This window comes from Pyxicephalus adspersus, chromosome 5 (assembly GCF_032062135.1).
Source record: "Pyxicephalus adspersus chromosome 5, UCB_Pads_2.0, whole genome shotgun sequence".
Classification (NCBI taxonomy): domain Eukaryota; kingdom Metazoa; phylum Chordata; class Amphibia; order Anura; family Pyxicephalidae; genus Pyxicephalus; species Pyxicephalus adspersus.
The window spans coordinates 128,970,191-128,990,641 of record NC_092862.1 but is presented as its reverse complement, the minus strand read 5'-3'; the positions used below and the strand labels follow the sequence as shown (position 1 = coordinate 128,990,641).

General features: G+C 37.6%; 1 protein-coding gene across 2 annotated transcripts in view; it reads right to left on the bottom strand.

Moving 5' to 3' along the window:
* Nucleotides 1-657: 657 nt before the first annotated feature.
* The window catches only part of MPP7 (MAGUK p55 scaffold protein 7), a 235,597-nt gene continuing 215,803 nt past the window's right edge, over nucleotides 658-20,451 (bottom strand). For both annotated transcript variants that reach the window (XM_072412676.1, XM_072412677.1), the window contains exons 16-18: nucleotides 20,207-20,315; nucleotides 14,116-14,259; nucleotides 658-10,261 (exon numbers count right to left, since the gene is read on the bottom strand). In XM_072412676.1, coding sequence (XP_072268777.1) covers nucleotides 10,082-10,261; nucleotides 14,116-14,259; nucleotides 20,207-20,315 — 433 coding nt within the window. In that variant the 3' untranslated portion in view covers nucleotides 658-10,081. The remainder of the gene's footprint in view (nucleotides 10,262-14,115; nucleotides 14,260-20,206; nucleotides 20,316-20,451) is intronic.

The window sequence follows — 20,451 nt, the reverse complement described above, 5'->3', positions numbered from 1 at the left end:
AACATAGCAGTACAAAGAGTCAATGAGCTCAAGTGCTGATAAGAAGCAAACTGAAAGGAGAAAACAAACTGGCATAAAAATATGATCATCACTGACCTACTTCTCCTTTCACTGTCTATTAACAGGCTGGGAGGGTCTGGGATGACCCAGATGAACTCGGATGAATGGTACTTACCATCAGATGGTTGACATTTAGTAGCAGAAAAAGTACTGCAAAGAAATCTTTGGACTAAAACTGAAAATTGTAGCAAAATTGGTTGTGTTTTTTTTAATGGGCTATTGAATTTTATATTTTTTTGACTAGATCAGAATGTCCTAGCATATTAGTTTTAACATTGTTTAACTTTCAGGTCTTCAGGGAACTCCTGCTATAATTAATATAGCTATAGCCATATAATGCTATTGGGAATAATGTAATTCATACAGATAGCCAAATAGAATATTCGTGTCACTTAAACAGACCTGAGAGTAACAAATTGCTCAAGAAGCAACCTCTGGAGGAATCATGGTTGGGAAACACAGCGCTGGAATTTAAAATAAAGAGCGGGTTCACACCGTACTCTTTATTGTTAAAATTCAAGTTCTGTTTTAATTTCCGAGGGCTTCCGAGTAAATGAAATATTGAAGCAGTAAATAATCAGAGCTGAAACAAGCAAGTAAAGTCAATAATTTATTGTCCTGTATAAGAAGTTGAATTCAGATTTAAAAACATACCATCAGCTAGTAAATTAAATTCAAGTATAGAGATGCAGACAACTGTACAAAAACATGAACAAACCATTGTCCTAGCATGGCAAACAGTAAATTACAATTAAATATATATATTTTACTTAAAATGTAAAAACAGTGAATAGCTCCAGAAACAGCATATCACAACCCGGACAAATCTATATGTAAGACACCAGAATTACCTCACACACAATTTCTACAGAGATGCAGGCAAGCACAACGCACGTAGGCGATGCATACCGAGAGCTGCAAATTCCTTTGTATATTAGCATTGGTTGTGTCTTCAGTGTTTGTTCTTTTGAAAAAGAAAAAAAAAACATTTTACCCAAGACAAATATTTAATTAACAAAAATAAGGCAATAAAGAAATATCAACTTGACGGTGTAGTTATTTACAAAGACCAAACGTGAAAATTAAATTACAATAACCCAAAATAAAGCAAAATAATTTAACAAGGATCTGTCACTTCTAAAAAAAATTGTTTTTGTTAATGGCTTAATATGTTTTTATTCTCTTTGCCAAACTGGCCTCCAGGCTGAAATTGTGCCATGAAGTTTCCCCTCCTACAAACTCTGCAGAAGTCTTCCTTCTAACAACAGTAAACCCCTTTCCACTCCTCTCCTGCCTGACATCTTTCATAGAAAGGCAATAGGTGAACTTGTCCAAAATGACGCTCCCACCTAGCACCCGGAGAACCCATGGTGCTAATTTAGGCACAAGTTGGCAACTATGAGATGTTGCAGTGGTGTGCTACTACTATCTGCAGGTCAGAACCATTACAGAAGTGAGGCAATGGCGGATAAGTGCTGTCAGGAAATCTCTAGTAACATTCCTGGAAAGTTTTCTTGTAGGCGACGCCTGCTCATTTAGGGTATGGTGACTGTTTCTCAATAGCTCATCCTTCCAGAAAGGTATTCTGATCCATTGCTACAGGAGTCTATACTATGGTGTTGGAGAGTACACCAGTGATTGACATCACTATCCCGTTTCTTGACCATGTTCAGGCCTGCCGATTGGCCATTTATATACAAAGACATGGGGGAGGTCACATTGTCCCTTATACCTAGGAACCCCAGTTCGTTAAAAAAGGCAAATAACTGAGTTGGTGTGAAAGTGCAAATGGGCAAGTATAACTTGATGGAAGGAAGGCTATCGGGGAACACTCTAAATTTGCCCTACTTGGGCAGTGTCTTTTTGCAGAAGGTAGATGCCTTACTGGCAGGAGGGATAAAAAAGGGAAGAAGTCAGAAGGAAGACTTTATTTGTAACACAATCACACATACACAAAAAACCCTTTACCTATGACATGGTATACAAATATGTGGCTGAATTGTGCAGTAAGGTGAAGAAACCTTAAGCTGGTCACATGTTGAAATCTGATTGTGCATCTCTTTTAGACAAACTCTATAGTGTGAGAATCTACTGGACTTAATAAATTGAATGATGAAATGTTAAGCCAGGCCATGACTACAAGGCTGTTGATAATTGTGAGTGGAGACAGGAAGACACAGAGAGCAATATATACCGTCCTGCTTTTTACACCCTTTCACTTATCTTTGTATCTGTTACAGTCAAGTGCCTTTTAAAAAAGCCTTCTTTTTCCCCATTCCAGTCTACCTTCTATTAAGTATAAGTAATAGGCTTGGCACTATTGAGGTTCATTAAACCTACAACAAATACTTTTTCCCCCCTCTTGGGAATTCTCTTCCCCCCTTTCTTTTCTCTTTTTATTTATTAGTAGTTTTCAACTTTTCACTGGAGGAACACAATCAGTTCCAATTTCAGAAACCCGGTGTATTTGATTACTCATCTGGGGGGATCCCCGTGCAATTCCGGAAGGTGGGATGTGGAAGACAGATTAAAAATATGCTGATTCACAGTTTCCCTTGAAACCCAAGTACAGAAGTATGATATTCATTTCTACAAACTTTCATTCAGCCCATAAATGTGTGAGAAATGAGATATAAGAGGACATGTCTGAGGTTACCACCAGGAACAATTAAAGTCATCAGATATCTACATGGGCAGAATATATTCTGAGGTCCCATACAATGATAATATAAATAAAGGTTTGAAAAAAGTCACTTTGACGTGGTATATATTATATCCTCATTTTAGGCTATAAAGTCTTGGAGACAATGCAGCCACACAGTGTCCAGATCTGGATATCTTCTGCCTTGTTCATGATGTCTTTTTTTTAATAGATTTAAAGTTGTAAAGATTTTACTATGAGATGTCCCTACTCCAGACAGGGACTAGGTATAATAAACATATGAACACAGCAAACCTTTGCACACCTCAAAAGGCCTACAGATGGAGAGTATATATAAAAAACATACATATAGTCACACATATATGCATATTTCTTCCCTCCATGATACTGAAGGGTCAGCAGGCAAGGTATTTGTGAAGTGAAAATCTTGTTTGAAGTGTAGGCACAGCTTAAACAGTTTTTTAGCTTTGGATAGAGTGGGGAAAGATAGAAACTCAGTTTATACAGCTAACTAGGGCTCCATAGGAAAGATTTTCCCCATATTTGCATGCTGGTGTCAATTAAACACATTGGAAAAGATCAACAGTGATAGTGTAACGAAAAAGTCAGCATGCCAGTAATGAACCTCAATATTTTCTGAGGTCATAGACGCACAAAGGTAAGAAAGAAGAATGGTAATATCTACAGATTTGGGGGGCACAAACATCCTCCCCCTATGTCACCACCATGTCCCTAAACATTACATAGTTTGTGAATCCATCACATCAATAAATATGAATAATCAGGTTTAATATTTGGGCATGAAGTCTTTTTCTTAATAAGCTTGTTTTTGTGGGCTGTTCCTGTTGCAGATTTTAACTCACATCCCGTAGGCAAAATTGTTATCTGGAAGTGAGCAACAGAATACAGTAAATAGTTTTCTTGGGGTCTTCTCACACCTAGGAAACTGTGTGCTGTGCCAATCCTGGTTGGACAGCAGACTGCTGTTATGGTCCTGGGAGTGGCAAACTGCATTTCAGGTAACCAGATGGTGAAACTCTTCAAACAGCATCTACATAACCAAAAGAGACGTGGCAGTTTTGGGAATCCACAATCTGTCACAGCCACATTCAAAATTGGTTCCCAAATGCTCTTATTCATTTAAAGGGGTGGATGGGTCTTGGTTGAGCTCTCGGCAGAACACTAAAGCTACGTACACACCTCCAATTATTATCGTTGGTAAACGAACGACGAACGATCCTGCACGATATCTGCGAACGATCGTATAGCACCGATCCTGTACATACAGATAACGACACGATCGTTCGTAGATATTGTACACACAATAGATGCGATCGTTTGAACGATACAGGAAGTTACGTGCACCACAGGAACGTTCGTTCATCACGCATGCTCAGACCATGGAAGATCAATGAACGATCGTACACACGAACGATGGTCAACGATCGTCGTCCAATCCGATCCGCCGGTCCGGTCGTTCATTTCCAACGACTTTCCTCGTTCGTCGGCGTCGTTGGTTACTTTTTTTACGAACGATTTTTGCCCAATCGATCGTTCGTTCGTCGTTCATTTTGAACGATAAAAATTGGAAGTGTGTACGCAGGTTAAGACTCACTACGGATCTGAAATGCCCCCTTTTCTTCTCTACACTACAAAACTAAAAAAAAAGCTGGCTAAATAAACGCTTGATGTATTTCTAGAAGGATATCCTGCAAACTGCACAAGTTACCAAAGAAGGCTGTACAGTGGACAATAAAGTCTCAGCTGCAATCAAATAACTAAATCAAGCACATCAAGAACTATATACAAAAATACACAAATCTGTAGATAAAGCAGTCTGTTATATACCTTCAGAAACAGGCTGCTGCCTTATCAAAGGCTTAATCTAATTCTGTACATGAAAACTCTGCTTTCTGCAGACTGCATGATATCCGTCAATGGCTATATACATGGAATGTAAGGATAATGCATATTTACTGACCTCATAAATCTCTCTTTAAATACAATTGCTCCGACGACAGTGAGAGGTAAACGACTATTTAACAGTTCCGATATCCGATAGGAGCATGTGAGATGGTTTGCCTGCAAAATGGTTTTAGTATTCCTCATTGTGTGTACAAATGTCAGATCATATCAGAGTTACAACGCGTGATACTAATTGCTGACATCTGCTGCAATTATCTACTTAAATACAAACGAGTGGGCTATTTCCAAATTGTGATATGGAACATCTAAAAAGAATATTGATTACTTTAAAAACTTCCCCCATATAATATGGTATATTAATAAAAATTAATTTAAAAGTATATCTAAACCCAAGAATGAAAAAACACAGTCACTACCTGAGAACAAAAAGTTCTTACATGTGTTGACTATATGAGAATTCTTCTTTTTTTAGGTTAAGCTTGTTTTCTGCAAAGACAAAAAATTACATGTTGATCCAAGCAGAAATCTAGCACCCTGGTTAATTTTGATTAACTAAACTAAAATCTCAGTGCAATCAATCTGGTTCTATTCTATAAAAAACTAATAAACAGGTCCCCCCTATGCAATGGATCTGGGATGGCTGTTTGTGGTTTAGAGAGCAAATTAGAATTACAATGCTGCTATTCCATAGACTTAGTGGAAGTATGAGCGATGTCACTCTAGGACAGACGGGCCAAATCATGTAGGGATTGGTAGGTTGAAATATTTTACATTATTATTTTCTTGTGCTTAGATGAACTTTAACCTATATATTTTTTTTTTTTGCAATTTAACTTTAAATTCTTAAAATACTATTTGTTTGGCTGTCAATCTGGCTGTCACTGACCTGGAATCTCTGACCTTTTTAATTTGCAAAATCATATTAGATAAATGATTCAGGAATAATTGAGCCAAAAAGTCAATAAAATAGCATCTTCAGAAGCAGATTGGCAATGGCTGCCTTTATAATTCCTACAGGAGAATTCAACTTTAAAAAAAGGTCTCAGACATGAGTGGCAGTACGTTACTATCTCCCGGAAAATTTAAAATGAACACAAAATGGCATCTTTCCTTTAAAAACCTTACCTCGCCCTGAATAGTAACAGAATACAGTGCCTCCTGATGGACTACCACCTAGCAGGGTATATTCATCTACATTTCCTCACCACCTCCCCAGTTCAATAGTCTGCCCCAAGTAAGCACCAAGAGCTGACTGGGGTGGATGATGCCACTGTACACCCCCTGCCATGTGATAGTGTTCTAAATGAGCCTGGCAATTGGCAAAAACTGTGCCATTGTGGAGGGCACATGTTCACCCATAGCCATATTTTGATGTCAGGGTTACAAGGTAAAAAAGCATGGCAAGCATGGTGAGTATTCCTTGCTGCCTTGCTTGGTGCACAGGACAATAGCAAACCCTGTGGCTTTGCCCTAAATTGGCAAAGTTACAGGGTCTCCTTAAAACCATTTCTTGTTGCAAAGATAAACATGTCTGCCATAGTCTTGGCTAAAAGTATACAGGAGGAAAACAATGACGCTGATTAAGAAAAAGCACAAATCAACGTAATATAAAAAATGACCTTAATGTACAAATTTTGCTAAAACTGTCCACAAGTACGGTATTGTATGTAACAGTTCCCTCAACTGTAAGTAACCTGAGATTCAATTTCACTGTAATAACTATTTAGCCTATTTTTTTTATATCAGTCATTTTAAACTAGGAAGCTACCTGCAATGTCTTACAATAGGATTAAGCACCACCTTAAACAGAAGAGTTGAATTGCACTCCTTCGTTTCAATGATATTTAGGGCTCCGGCTGGTTCAGTCCAGGTTCCAAAATAGTGAACCACAGAGGTACCATTTGGAAAACCCACCAATCTGAACAAAGCCTTAAATGCACCCCACTTCACTCCATCTTTACCAAATGGCAGAAATGATGGTAATGTTTTTCAATAAATATAATAAGCTGTAAGGTACACAAGCAGTGCGGTCACCTGTGAATTATTGTGGCAGTGACAATGTTAGGGGGTTTGTGCGTGATTAGTTTAACAGATTATGAGTGGGCCAGGTAAAATACAAATTATATAAAGCTTAAGATGGGTTAAGTATCTTGCGACCTGCTCTCCCAGTGAATGGAAATACCCATATTATGGCTTCCATGTCTTTTATTGGCTCTATATCAGGACAATGGCACATTGGCACTGGTGCATGAACTTTCTGCCAGGCTGATCACTATATAAGAGATGAAGGAGTATGCACACACAATCCACACTGAATATTCTGTCCTGGGTAAAGCTGACCACAAATATAAAAAGTTTTTTATCTGATCTGGCAGGTTGAATTGAGATTGTTTGCACTTCACCACTTCGGATAACTTCCTGGCAAACAACTGATCAGTCTGGAGGAATTTTCCTGGTTAATCTTTAATGTTTTCCATCAATTTATAGCAGGGCTTCCAGTACTTCCTCCATAGGCATAAACATGCTTGTATGACCAAACCTCCAAAAAGATTTTTATATAAAACTGAATACCCTTCAATGTAGTGTAGTTAATGCTTTTGCAACCCCTGCCATAAAGACTTTGTGTCCACACTCTTATTGAGGAAACTTGCCTAATCCCACTAGGGATCTCCTTAGTAAAAATAAAGATGGCACCACCAGGCCCGGCAAAGTACTTGAAGTAAGAACTGTCTGTACAACCTCAAATTGAACAACCACATTAAAACCTGTAAGAGAAAATAATAGCAGGAGAATTAAAGCCTAAAGCAGTTGGTCAATATTGGGCAATGCACAAAGTTATTATTTCAGGCACTTTGATAAATGGGACCCATGATAATATCCCTAGAATCTGTCTTCCTGGGTTGTAATGCATACTAAAATGATGATAATAAAAGATCAGTACCATCTACCTATACTTGTTATAGATCAGTAACTTTGGAACAACATAACAGCCAGGAAACCAGACCAACAGTAGCAACCAATGCATTTTCACAGCACAGGTGTCTTTTAAAAGTAAATGAAAAGTCAAATAGTTTAGTCAATGGGACCCATTTTCAACCCATCTGTGACAGCCACATACTGAGTTTCTTCTTGAAGTGAACAGAACAATTCTCACATGCTTTTCTTTAACAATAGCACATAAAGGAGCTTTTTGTGTAATATCACACAGACCCAATCCAATTAAGTCTTCTTCCGGGGTATTCCACCTTTATAATAACCCCATATCCCAATGACTGCCTCGTTAATCCCAATAAAATTGTTTCTGACAATCAATCAATAAGTATCTTCACAATGCTGAAAACCCAAATCCTCTAAATCCCAAAGTGCTAACACCCTCAGTGCATTAAAACACATGGCAGTATATCCTTTTAAGACAAGTCAACTATTCTTAAACACATTGTGAATATTTCCCCATAGACAACAGTGATCTCTGTAAAAATGCAATTGTAAGTACTCATTTACACTTTGCCCAAATTTTCAATAACTTTTGTTGCTTATAATTAATGTGAGTATTGGCATCTGCAGCTATCACAGAGAGAGATAATGCCCAAGCCATACTCCAATGACAATGCTTTCAAACGGGCATGAATCCTAAAAGTGGGGATTTTATAAAAGGGAACATACCCATGTGCCTGTTACTATTCCCATTTTTGTATAGGCACTTCAAAATATAGTGTTTTCAGGCAGTGTGTGTGCGCAAATTATATAAACAGGTGAATATGTGTGCTAATGCTCACTGACACTTTACTTATTGTGAAATATAAGGTTATAAAGTGACAGGCTCTTGAGAACAGGCTCCATATATGTTCCATCGTGGGACCATTCTTATTTGTACACCTTCTACTTACAGCTTATTACATGACAGCTATGCCTCTCATACTCCAGTAGTGTCACTACTTGTTAAAGAACAGACCTGCAGTGAGCCTCCTTCTGACAATAAAATGAACCCTTACAATGAGATACTCTATCATGGTTGGGAAGCAGGAGCACCTTGAAGCGAACCTGTACAGTCCACAACAGACAACACAAGGCATCATAAAAAAAGTCTGACCTTAAAACAGCCTGTACTTCCCATCAGTCAAAGCACATCTTAATTTCCTAATGCTTAAGCATGTTGGACCAAGAAAGGATAGCTTACCATGGAGAAACACTGAGACTGCCATTGAGGTCTTCCTATTCTGCAAAAGCTAGTTGCTTGTTAAATCTTTGACCTAAATACCCTAATTCTCTAACCCAGAACAAGTATGCAGTATGCAGATAAGGACTACTGATTTTTACTCTGTTATGATATCCAAATTTAGATATTAGGTACTAAGAATTTGTAAGCAAGACCACTGCAAGTTGTCTTAGGGAGACTGCTCTTAACCTCCTGACTCACAACAAGGGACAGGATATCTTTTGATGTTACGAATATCCCCCTCTTAGACCCCTCTGAGAAGCAAGTGTTCCCAATTTTCTGGAGGCAACTCAAAATTTCGGTTTTATCACTAACCATTTTTTTTATTTCCTGCGACATTGGTGGTCAGGACAATTAGAGAGAGCGAATCTCCCTAAACAGACACAACATGCAGATATCAGAGCCCTACCTCTATTTACATAAGCTGAAAGCAAAAGGAATGGAGAGAACCACCAGAAAGGGCAGTGACTTTGCTCTAAGGAATGTAATATATATAATGGCAATCTTTTTACAGCTGAAATTTATAGGCATAAGGATAGCCAACACATTTCAGGGACGTGCATTCCTTCATTAGGGCTACCATGAACATATATGATATATACATATATGCATATTTTTATGAATATATTTCAGAATTATGAATTTACATATTTGGATGGCATTTTGTGTTTACAGTAGCCAATATATAAAACATGCTTAACCTTACCCCTGATGAAGCAGACTGAGCCCCCCCCAAAATGTGTTTGCTCCATTGGAACCTTTATTAAACATTCCAAATGGAAATGCACTGCTCTTCCTAATGGAATGGAGCATTTGTATTTCTGTCTTTCCTCTTCTAAACCATTGGCAGCAATGAGCATTGGCTCATAAAAAAGGCCAGGCAGCTAGAATTTTCAGAAGGTAAACAATGGCAGCCCCTGTATTTAACTTTAAATGAGACACAAAGAGGTTCTTTCATCTGGCACTTCATAGAAGAAGGTTCATTGTACCAATACACCATACCAAGTCTACTTCCCGTTTGACCTGTTCCGCACATACATTTTGCATACGAAATGTCTTATCTGCAAAAAGTTTTCAGCCGTCTCTGAGGGGAAGCAAAAAAAAAACCTAAAATGAATTCGGCCAGAGTGGACAAGGAATCCCATTGCGACACACTTGTCATTTGTACAGATATTTTAAAAAATAACATAGAATAAAAACTATTGGTGCTGAGGAGTTCAGGAATGGAGCCAGCTTACAGGAACCCAGAAGCTGTCTCTCTCCAGCCTGTCCAGAGTAGATTTGAGTTCATTGTGTGCTGTGGTGAGCTCATCATTTATAATAATTTTGTCAAAGTAGTGGCTATATTGAGCTTCCATGAGCTGTGCTGATCTGATCATTTCTTCAAAATCTTCATCCTGAAATAAAGAGAATGAGCAAAATGTTAGCAAACTGCAAGTATAACCACTGTTAACCAGTCATAAAAATATATTAAAAGGGTCATTCCAATAAACACTGATTCTAGTGAACCCTTGATGACGAAACCTGTCACCAGCATCTTAGGTCTCTCTTCTGGAATATTTGGCTTAATTATCCTGCACATGGAGCTACCCAAATATGTAACAAGGTCCTAAGCTACTTTTGGTATAGTAAAGTGGGAATTGAACAGTAAACTGTTTAGTTCTTACTATTCTAAGACAAAGATAAGTGTAGATACAGTATGTTTTATGATGGCTCTGTTGTGCTTTTAACTGGTTTACTATAGGTCCCTTTGAGCCCATTTCACTATACAAGTTTGGTTACTTTGCTTTTTTTTGTGCACCAAAATACTATTTAGGAAATGCAGCTATAGAGTTTCCTCAGGACCTAGAGATATCACAATGTCCAATTGGAAAGCACACAATCCTTATGTATGGTGGCGTACTGCCCTATTATACTAATAGGTGGTAATGTAAGTGTATGGCAGGTACAACAGATTTATTTCTTTGACAATCTGAGCAGAACATGTCTTGGAGAGGAGCATAAATGCTGATAGTATGGTCTTTCAATAAGATCTCCTTTCGGCCTCTCTTTTCACTTGCCTCGATTTCTAAGACCACATGTAACCCTTACTGTATTTGATTACCAGCAACAAGTTAATGGCATAAGTATGTTCTTTATGTCACTGGGTACTTCTGATAACCTAGGGTAGCAAGTTCGCATTGTTGGCATTTCTTTGTTTGCATTGACACATTTTAGTCAGATACCAAGGAGACTCCAGGCAGGAAATGACTACACATGAGGAATTTTACTCAAATTGGCAGTTATGCTGTTCAGGCTTGTATAAGTCATGTATTAGAAAAATGATCTTGAACAACAATGTTATTGAAGACAACTGTGGACAAAAGAAATAACAGTATATCAAAAACAATACTGAAGTTACTGAATACAGATAAATATAACCATGTAACACCTATCCTCAAATAAGAAAGCTAAAATCTGCATTCATGGACATGACTCCATGGACATTGTGTCTGTGTTTGCCCTATCTACTACAGTATAAAGATAAAAACAACTTACATAAAGTAAAACTAGGGGGGAACTGAAGCCCTAATATATATAACCTAAAGAATAAATTAATGTTTTAGCAAAAGCTACAGGTAGGTATAGAGTGTGGGCACCTAAAGATCTCTGCACATCTCTGCATAAAATTTCATGGCTCCCTCTTTGGTCAATGCCAGGCTAGCCTGAAAGCATGTGTCGGAGTTTGGTCACAAATTCCTACTGGCCCACAATACTTTGGTGAATCACTGATTAATAGGAATGTGTTGAACAACTAACTCCATCGCAAAGAGAGCTTTCCCTGACCACAAAAGCCCAACAATGGGGCAGGGGGGCACCGAAAGCTGCTTTAGGTGCGTGCAGAGACATTTAGGTGCCACACTTTGCATCTGCTAGTAGCCCTATGCTAATCACTTTAAGTTATACCAGTTCAGCTATGTGTGCAGTGTTTTAGCTGTTAGAGGTAGTTTAGCTGCTGGGAAAAAGAGTATATTTATAAAGCAGTGATTTCACCAAACATTCACAGGTGAATCTTCCTGGTGCTTAGTAAGAGGCAGGGTAATTGCAAAGGAGAACAACAATGAAAATATGATACACAAAAATCCAAAATACATAGTAACAAGCATGTTGGCATATGTTGAGGTATTGGGAAGGAGTAAGGTGAAACCGCTGGCTTAATATGCAGTGGGAGTCATTGAGAATCATCTTATACATGTACCAAGAGGTTAATTGAAAAGATTGAGTAATTTTGTGTTTTATGAGAGTGGAAAGTGTATCTCTGGTGCATGTTTTTAAGGAGTGATTCACCCCCATTGAATTTTTGCTGAAAGTCACATGCACTGTATTAGAATTGTATCTCATAGTGTTTAGTTACAGAAAACCCCTGATTTACAGGGTGAGCCCCAGATTTTTCATACTTACACTCTGAAATGCCATTGGTTTCTAAATACTTATCAAATGCACCATAAAGCTAACTGTCACTGTTCTAGAAAATGAACATGTACTCTCAAACATGGGTAATGCCCGGTTATGAGTAAATTGAGCACACTTATGAAATGCTTGCTTTATTTAATCCCTTTATTGCCAGACCTGAAAATGTTTAAGATAATAAAGTTTTATGAAAAAATAACACATTTTGTTCTAGCTAATACGTGCAATAAAAGTTGTCTGCCGCTTTTATCTTAATAGGCAACATTCTGATAAATGTTGGTTTTGTGCAGTTCGAGAAGGAAATAAAACCTGTTTAATCTGAGTGGCATGAAACTGAATACCTATGCTTTAACCTCGACAAATTCTATACTGACGAGTTGGAAAGTTCAAGTGTAGCTTGATCTAAGAAAGGAAAAACTTTCCTTGGCTTGGTATAAAGAAAAGACAAAACTTCTGGACCAAAAATGTTTAGATACAAGGGCTTTTGTGACAGGTGCTGGCTCCTGCTTAAACACAGGGGTGAAATACAGATGTTCAAATGAAAGTCACAGTATAGAGCTCCTTGGCCTTCAATGCAAACACAAATTAGGGGACAAGTTGTATCAAAAAAATGTGGCACAAACAAGGTCAAAAGTACCCCATAAAGAAAAAAAAATCTACATTGTATCACTAATGTAATGTTATAATACCCAATGAGTCTTACTTATGAATAGATTATTATTTTGTATACATAAATAATATTTTAGGATTTTCAGCTGTGAGGTCAATTAAATATAAATATGGAGTAAGGGTTTAATAATCTCTTGTACATCATTGACAGCAAGAACTTGCTTTTTCACAGTCTCCCTGGTTTTGTTGTAGCAGTGATCTGGGTTGTAAAGCAACCATTTTTACATGCTTATGAACATGTTAAAACCACTTCCTCTCACCCTGGGCCTGATTTATTAAAGTTCTCCAAGGCTGGAGAGGATACACTTTCATCAGTGAAGCTGGGTGATCCAGCAAATCCTAAAATGGACCTTATCCAGGATTGAAAACATTTGCTAACAAATAGCAAATTACTAATTATTAAGAAATCCATTCCAGGTTTGCTGGATAACCCAGCTTCACTGATGAAAGTGTATCTTTCATGCCTTGGAGAGCTTCATTAAATCAGGCCCCCTGAATCCTGGATATTCCTGCCTCTCCTGAGTACTATGAACCCACGCAGCTGAGCTGACAAAGCCTGGCTACTATGGCCATGGAAGAAGCTGATCAAGTTTGTGGCTGTAGTATCACATGCATTCACGTGCATGCATTTAGATCATTAATTTTGGGGTCACAGTTCATCGTTATGGCATTTATTGAGGGCTGGCATTTGTTTACTTAGGGCAACCTTATCTTTTAAATTTTAAAAATCCTAGGGATTTTGTTGAGTTTGTTTGTACTACTAATAATTTCAGTGTAATTTTTGTACTGAAAATGTGGGTTTAATCAACAGCTGCACTATTATTATGTGGCATTGCAACTGATGTTAATTGAGTCTAAGGGTTCTGGAGGCAGAGAATAAATAATTAACTGGGGTTTAAAGCACATTTTCACAGAAAAAAAAGAAATATATTTTGGCATGTGTGCCCTGACAACAAGTAGAAGTATTAATGCGCTAGATAATATTTGTCCTTAAACACATAATAACAAAACATGTTCCCATATACTACCATAAAAAAACCCTAAAGCATACCAGAGTATCATTCAATTTAGCACTTCAATTTGACAAATGCTCTGTGGATTCATTTATTGTCATCATGATAGTACCACTTACTGTAAAATGTTTTGAGGCCGCCCGCTCGTCTTTGCTGGAGATCATTTTGGCATTTCTCCTGGTTTCTCGCAAACGTTCAATGGATGGTGGCTTGATGAATATCACAAAAGGCTTAAATTCAGAAGTCCTTAAATGTTTTATGCTCTACAAGGGATTAAAGAGCAAAAAGAAAAAAAATCAGATATCAGTCCCCGTAAAAAAATAAAAATAAACGCATTCAGTAATAGGAAACACATTACATTTCTCAAATATGTACACTGGTACGCTAGCATTTAAAACACTTACTGTATCTGCTGTTATTTCAATGGTTAGAAGGCTTTAATTTCCACGCTCTGTGCCAGGCCTGGAAAGTCTGATCAGTTTGGCAGGCACTGCATATACCACAGCCAGTAGGCATTTTGATGCCCAAAGCTTACACTCTGCTTTTTGAATTTGGTGGCAATTATATTTCAAACAGATCTATGTAAACACACGGAATGGATATTTTCATTTCGTACTAAATCCAAAGTCCGTTTTGTTCGCCGTCAGCCACCATTGCTGTCTATTAATAATTCCCCTTTTAACTTGGGTGATGTCATATCTGGACAGAAAGTCACATTAAGAGGCCTGGAAATTTTTACTGTTTTTTTTTTCATTCTCATTTGGCGGGTGTAAAAACCAAATATGTTTCATTCGAAGATTGTTTGCTCCCTTTTCTGGACTGCTTGTTTAGGAACCAGATTAGATCTTTTTTTATTGGTGTTTGTCTTTTTGGCATGAAAAGAAGTCCGGTAGGGTTGGGTTGAAATAGGTTAAAAAAGTGTTAAAGTACATAGGCCAATGAGGCGGGCGCAGTGCCATATTTCAATGGAAAATAATGGCTAATTTGTAATTGTAGATCTTCACAATACAGTTGCAAAGGTAAGTATAATTTAACACACTATGTGACCCTGCCCTACCTTCATTCAAAACAAAAATTTTAGTTTTGGGTTGTAGTATAATACAGTAATAATAGACCAGCACCTTTACTGATAGAGTTTAGACTTCAAAATCATCCTAAATTTTACAATAATTTCTTAACTTCCTATGTTATTATATTAAATGTAATGTCATGTCAACTGGTGGGTGGGAGAAAAGGTTCCGAGGTTTGTGTACTAATATTTATAACACACCCACTACAAGGTCATTGGAGTTTGGAACCACAAACCTTTTTTTTATTATCCAATATCAACTAATATTACAACAATTGATAATTTTGAAGACCAGCAACCATTTTGTTAACCTATGTCCTAATAGAACCCAGTATTCTGAAAGCAGCCAGTCCAGTTTACAGTAATTAAACTGACACTGTGAAGGGGGTACAAGATGCTTCCATGCACAGTTTTCCCCCTGTATCTAAGTTGTCCAAGCTGCCCAATTCAACAACATTCTACCCTTTGATTTGCCATGTGGCACTACGAAAAGAAAATGGAGAATGTAACTGGAGGCTATGAACAACTCAGTAGGAAAGTTCTTCCCGGCTCCCATGGAACTTGAATTATAGAAGTCATATAATTTTATATTAAGGCTATAGAAGTCTATGTAGTCTCCATAGCATTAGTCCCATGAGTGACAATATAATATGTTTTGCAAGCTACAATGATAAGATTTTAGATGTATAAATATGTGTTATGTATTAGCAGGTAATTATTCCTACAGCAAAGCAGACTGACACGTGAGAGAAGAGGCCGGGGCCTTAGCCTGTGCTAGGTGTGCACCTTAACAGCTCAGTAAAGGGGGCTTTCTACACACTTCAAAGCTTTGGATAATGATAACTTTGAAAACTCCATCCAAGAACCTTGGCAAGTAGGAGAGATACTGCTGAGTAAGTGAAAGGAGACCGATACTTGCGAGTCAGGTGGGCATAATAAAACTGAGGAATTGCTCTACAATGGCAATAAAATCTTAGTAAGACTAAATTAACAGTGTCCCAAGTGAGCTCTTAAAGAGTAGCTGCTTGAAAACTTCATAAATGGGATAATAGGATCAACTCAGATCACAGAGGACATTTACAAGTACAAAGATTCTTGCAGGTAGGAGGAAAAGTAGAAATGGGATGAGTTTAGGCAATTACCCCCTTAAGGGGCTGCAAGCTCCAGAATGTTTTTTAAGTGTGAACTATATATCCAAGCATACTCTGACCTCTATGTGGAAGGTCATGTTGGATCAGGAGGACCCAGAAATACCAATTGCCTAGTTAGTAAACAATAGCAAGGGAAACATTCTTATGCTAAAATTTAGGTTTGGTGTTTCCAGCAGCCTTTCTGTGCTGTACAAAGCTACCTTTTATTCTGCTGCCTTTTATAAGACCTTTTCTGTGTGCCTGGCCAGCATATAAGCTCCTCCATGTTTATTCTACAGCTCATTGTTAGTGCCATTTGTATGCCCCTCCAATCCTTGATACCATTGTGGACCCACTGGCTTTTCCCTTCAGGATAACAAGTGTGGAGATTGGTAAATATGACGATAAATATGTAAAGTGATTACATTAATTTCGTTTCTGAATGAAAACAGAGTGCTTAATATTTCTGAGAAATTAAAAGTTCTTGATCTGTTTTTGTCTCAAAGGGGAAACATCAGGTGGCTGTTTAGACACCTGAAAATAGGCAACTCCATAGAGGACCTGTCACTTGTTTCTCTATGGTGACAGTATTTAAACAAAAAAATGAAGGTTCCCGAAACTAAGGTAAGTATGCAGCCCATTACAAATGATTGGGCTGCCTTAACGCAACACCCATAATGAGCAATATAACACACATTAACATACTGTCCTAACTTTAGGCAGCTTTCACATTTTTGTACTGCATTGCATTACTACACTCACTCTCTGTGAAAGGTGCATTACCGCAACAGGATTAATATTATTATTACACAGTATTTATATAGCGCCATCAAAATAGACAGCGCTGTACAAAGTCTATAGTCATGTCACTAGCTGTTTCTCAAAGGGACTCACAATTTAATGTCCCTACCATAGTCATATGTCTTTAATATAGTATAAGGTCAATGTTTTTTTGGGGAAGCTAATTAACTAACTGCATGTTTTTTTGGACTGTGGGAGGAAATAGGAGTACCTAGAGGAAACCCACGCAAACACAAAGAGAACCTGCAAACTGCATGCAGATAGTGTCTTGGCCGAGATTCTAACCTGGGACCTATTGTTGCAAAGGCCACTTTGCTAATCACTAAGCTTATATACAGCTTTGGGTACCTTTAATATTTATTAAATAAATACAGTTTTATCTTGTAGATGCAGTGGGAATAATATAAGGTTGTCTTTGTGTAAGGTAATAATGATTTTTGTACATTTTTGACAAAATGGTTTTAATTTACAATTGTGCAACATCACAAAATCTGCAGCGCTATTTGTTATTTAACCAGTCCAGTGCTTTAAAACATTTTTGGTGGGTCAAAAATAATTTTTAAAGCTGTAAGGAACAGAATTGAAAATGATAAGAAAACCAAAACAAAAAAATGTTTAAAAAGAAGATATCATGCTAGTAGTTGCACAATACAATAATACCCAAGAAATGGCTCAATGAATGTATACTATAATCTCTCTTTATGACCACTCAATTGTTTCCCCTTAAAAGAACCCACTGTCCTTAGTGACATTGCTAACATGCGATACTTGGCTACAGCAGAGGGAGACATAAGGTGAAGCTATACAGAGGAAGATGGAGGGGAACACCTTTCACCACCGCAAGTGTCTGCAGAATGTTAGAGCCCTGAGGAATGCTGACCGGAGTGTCTCATCAGAGTCATAGTTCCTCATGTTGCAGGAAGAACTCACTCATTTTGAAGGCTTTTGTCAAATAAATGCAGCCAAATGACTGCACTGTGTCACCTGCAGTCGGAAAGCCGAAAACACCCCTTACTTCATTTCAAGACGAAATGGAGCGTGTTCTTCCCACAGTATGCGGGCAAGTCAGGCCGCGCTGTATTATTCCAGTCAGCAGAAACAGACCAACCACCCCTCCAGAGGTCTATTAGCGATTGACTATTAATATCCTGCTATCTCAGCATTTTCCACGATATTACAAAATATTGGACATTTTCTGCAAGAAATTGCTTAAATGCTTGAAGCTCGGCTTTCTGCTAAATGTGATTCTACAAAGCCACACAGTGAAATAATAAACTTAACAGTCTCCATAACCTTTAATGTGCTCCCCTGGGCTTCCACAGAGAAGCGTCCATTGTGGATGGCGGTAATGGTCTGGAGGGGTGATGTAAAATCTGGGAACAGAAGATACTACCAAGGAGATGAAAAGAGAGCTCAAGCTAAATCAGAACTTACAGCAGCCAAGAACATTTTATCTGTCATTATCCGGGATAATTGAGGAAAAGGATTTTTTGGTGTGAGCAACTGACCTCTGATGGAAATGCAGAATCTATACGAAAACTTTGGAACTTTGTTTTTCTATAGCTGTCAATCAGATTGATCTTCTAAAAAAGTTGATTCTGCTGAAAAGCAGCAATTTTTTTAACTGATAGCTGTTGTTATAGATGGCACATAATAAAAATTATGTAATTTGTGTAATACATAACCATAATACATACATAACCATTTTTCTGTTTGCCCCATTCTAAATGGAACAAAGAAAGATAAACATAAAAACAAAACACTTTAAACTGGGCACAGTGGATACTTAACTAAGCTCTGCAAGAATACAATGTAACAAGATCAGTCAGGGGTTCTCAAGCATTGTAAAGTGGGGGGTAAATAAATATGGTTAGGCATTTGACGGTTTTTTAGGTCCTAAAAAGTAAATAATACATACATAATAAAAGAATAAATAAAAAAATACATAAAAAATTTCTTTAAAACATACTGTTTAATAGGAACATTAATGCTTACTCCTTGTTCTTTAGTATAAATAAAGAGGTTAATTAGGATGTCCTGGGCCAACCCCCAAATGTCTATTATACAGTACCTGCTTTTACATTTGAAAGATAATTTTCAAGCTACAGTTATTTTATTTCTATCACTCTCCTGACCTAATATAAACCATGCACCCACACATTCATATATACTGCAACCTGCTTTAGTGTATAGGGCTTTATTGCACAGTAGCTGCAGCATGTAAACAAAACACAAGAGCTGCAGCTGCTGAAATGTCAAAAAAGTTTGAATCTGGGTGGGTTAAATTAAGGCACAGAAAAAGAAAAAAAAAGGATAAGCCAAATTTTTTTAAAAGTACAGTTATCCTTTGAATGACAACTACATGTTAACTTAGTTTAAAAAATACTACTCACCTCATCTCTGGCATGACACACAAATGGTCCATGATATAACTTGGTTTAGAGTTCAGCTTTAGGCTATGTTTACACTAATAGAGCACAAACATCAGTGGTTTGGAGGCGGTGCAGGTATTTATGCATGGTGACCTACAGTAACTATATGTGTAGGTGGTTGTCTGAACCCATTTACAATGGAGAGCAGAAGGCATGGTTGACTGCCTTTGAACCCCACAACTTTTCATCCCCATAAAAGTGAAGAATTGCTATTGCTATATGTGAATTTTGTGGTGACCACTGTGAAGCCAGGATTTTTTAAGGTTGATGGAGAGAGAGAGAAAAAAATAAAAAATAGAAAGAGAGGGAGAGAAAGGAGAGAGAGAGAGAGGGAGAGAGAGAGAAAGAGAGATAGGGGAGAACGAGAAAAAGAGAGGGAGAGAGAGGGGGGGGGGGGAGAGATAGCATTTTGTGTTTCCCCATAGTAGATTATAATTCATTTGAATCCTCTAAAGGAAAATATTATTATAATAACTGTATTAAAAAACTTTACTTTATTTCGTAAAAACTTCACTTTTCCTTTTTTTTCTAAACAGCTTCTTCTAAACAGGAGCACAGACAAGGAAAAAGGAAGGGGAGGTCAAATGACCAAACAAATTTCAGCTCCGTCCTTCTCTGAACGAGTTAATAAATGAATACTATCCCCTGTCCAGCTGCAACAAACGTTTATGACATATCGTTTGTACAACTACAATTATTTGGAGAAAATGTAGAAAGAAAAGGAAGTCTCCCGCTGACATATTATTCCAACAGTCAGTAAAGAATATTTTTTACTTACACTGGGTTGTATATCCAGCAAACAGACTTTGTTTTTGGTCAGCACAGACCGTACCGAGTCGATACTTGTGCCGTAGTAATTGTTCTTATATTCGCCGTACTCAATAAACCTTATCGAATTAAGAGAAGAAAAAACATCCAGTTAGCGGCAGATGGGAACAAAAACTTTACTAAAACTTTCATAAAGTTAAATTAGAAGCAGAAGGTTTTCTATGTTATCTTACCATGTTTTAGAAGACGTAAAGC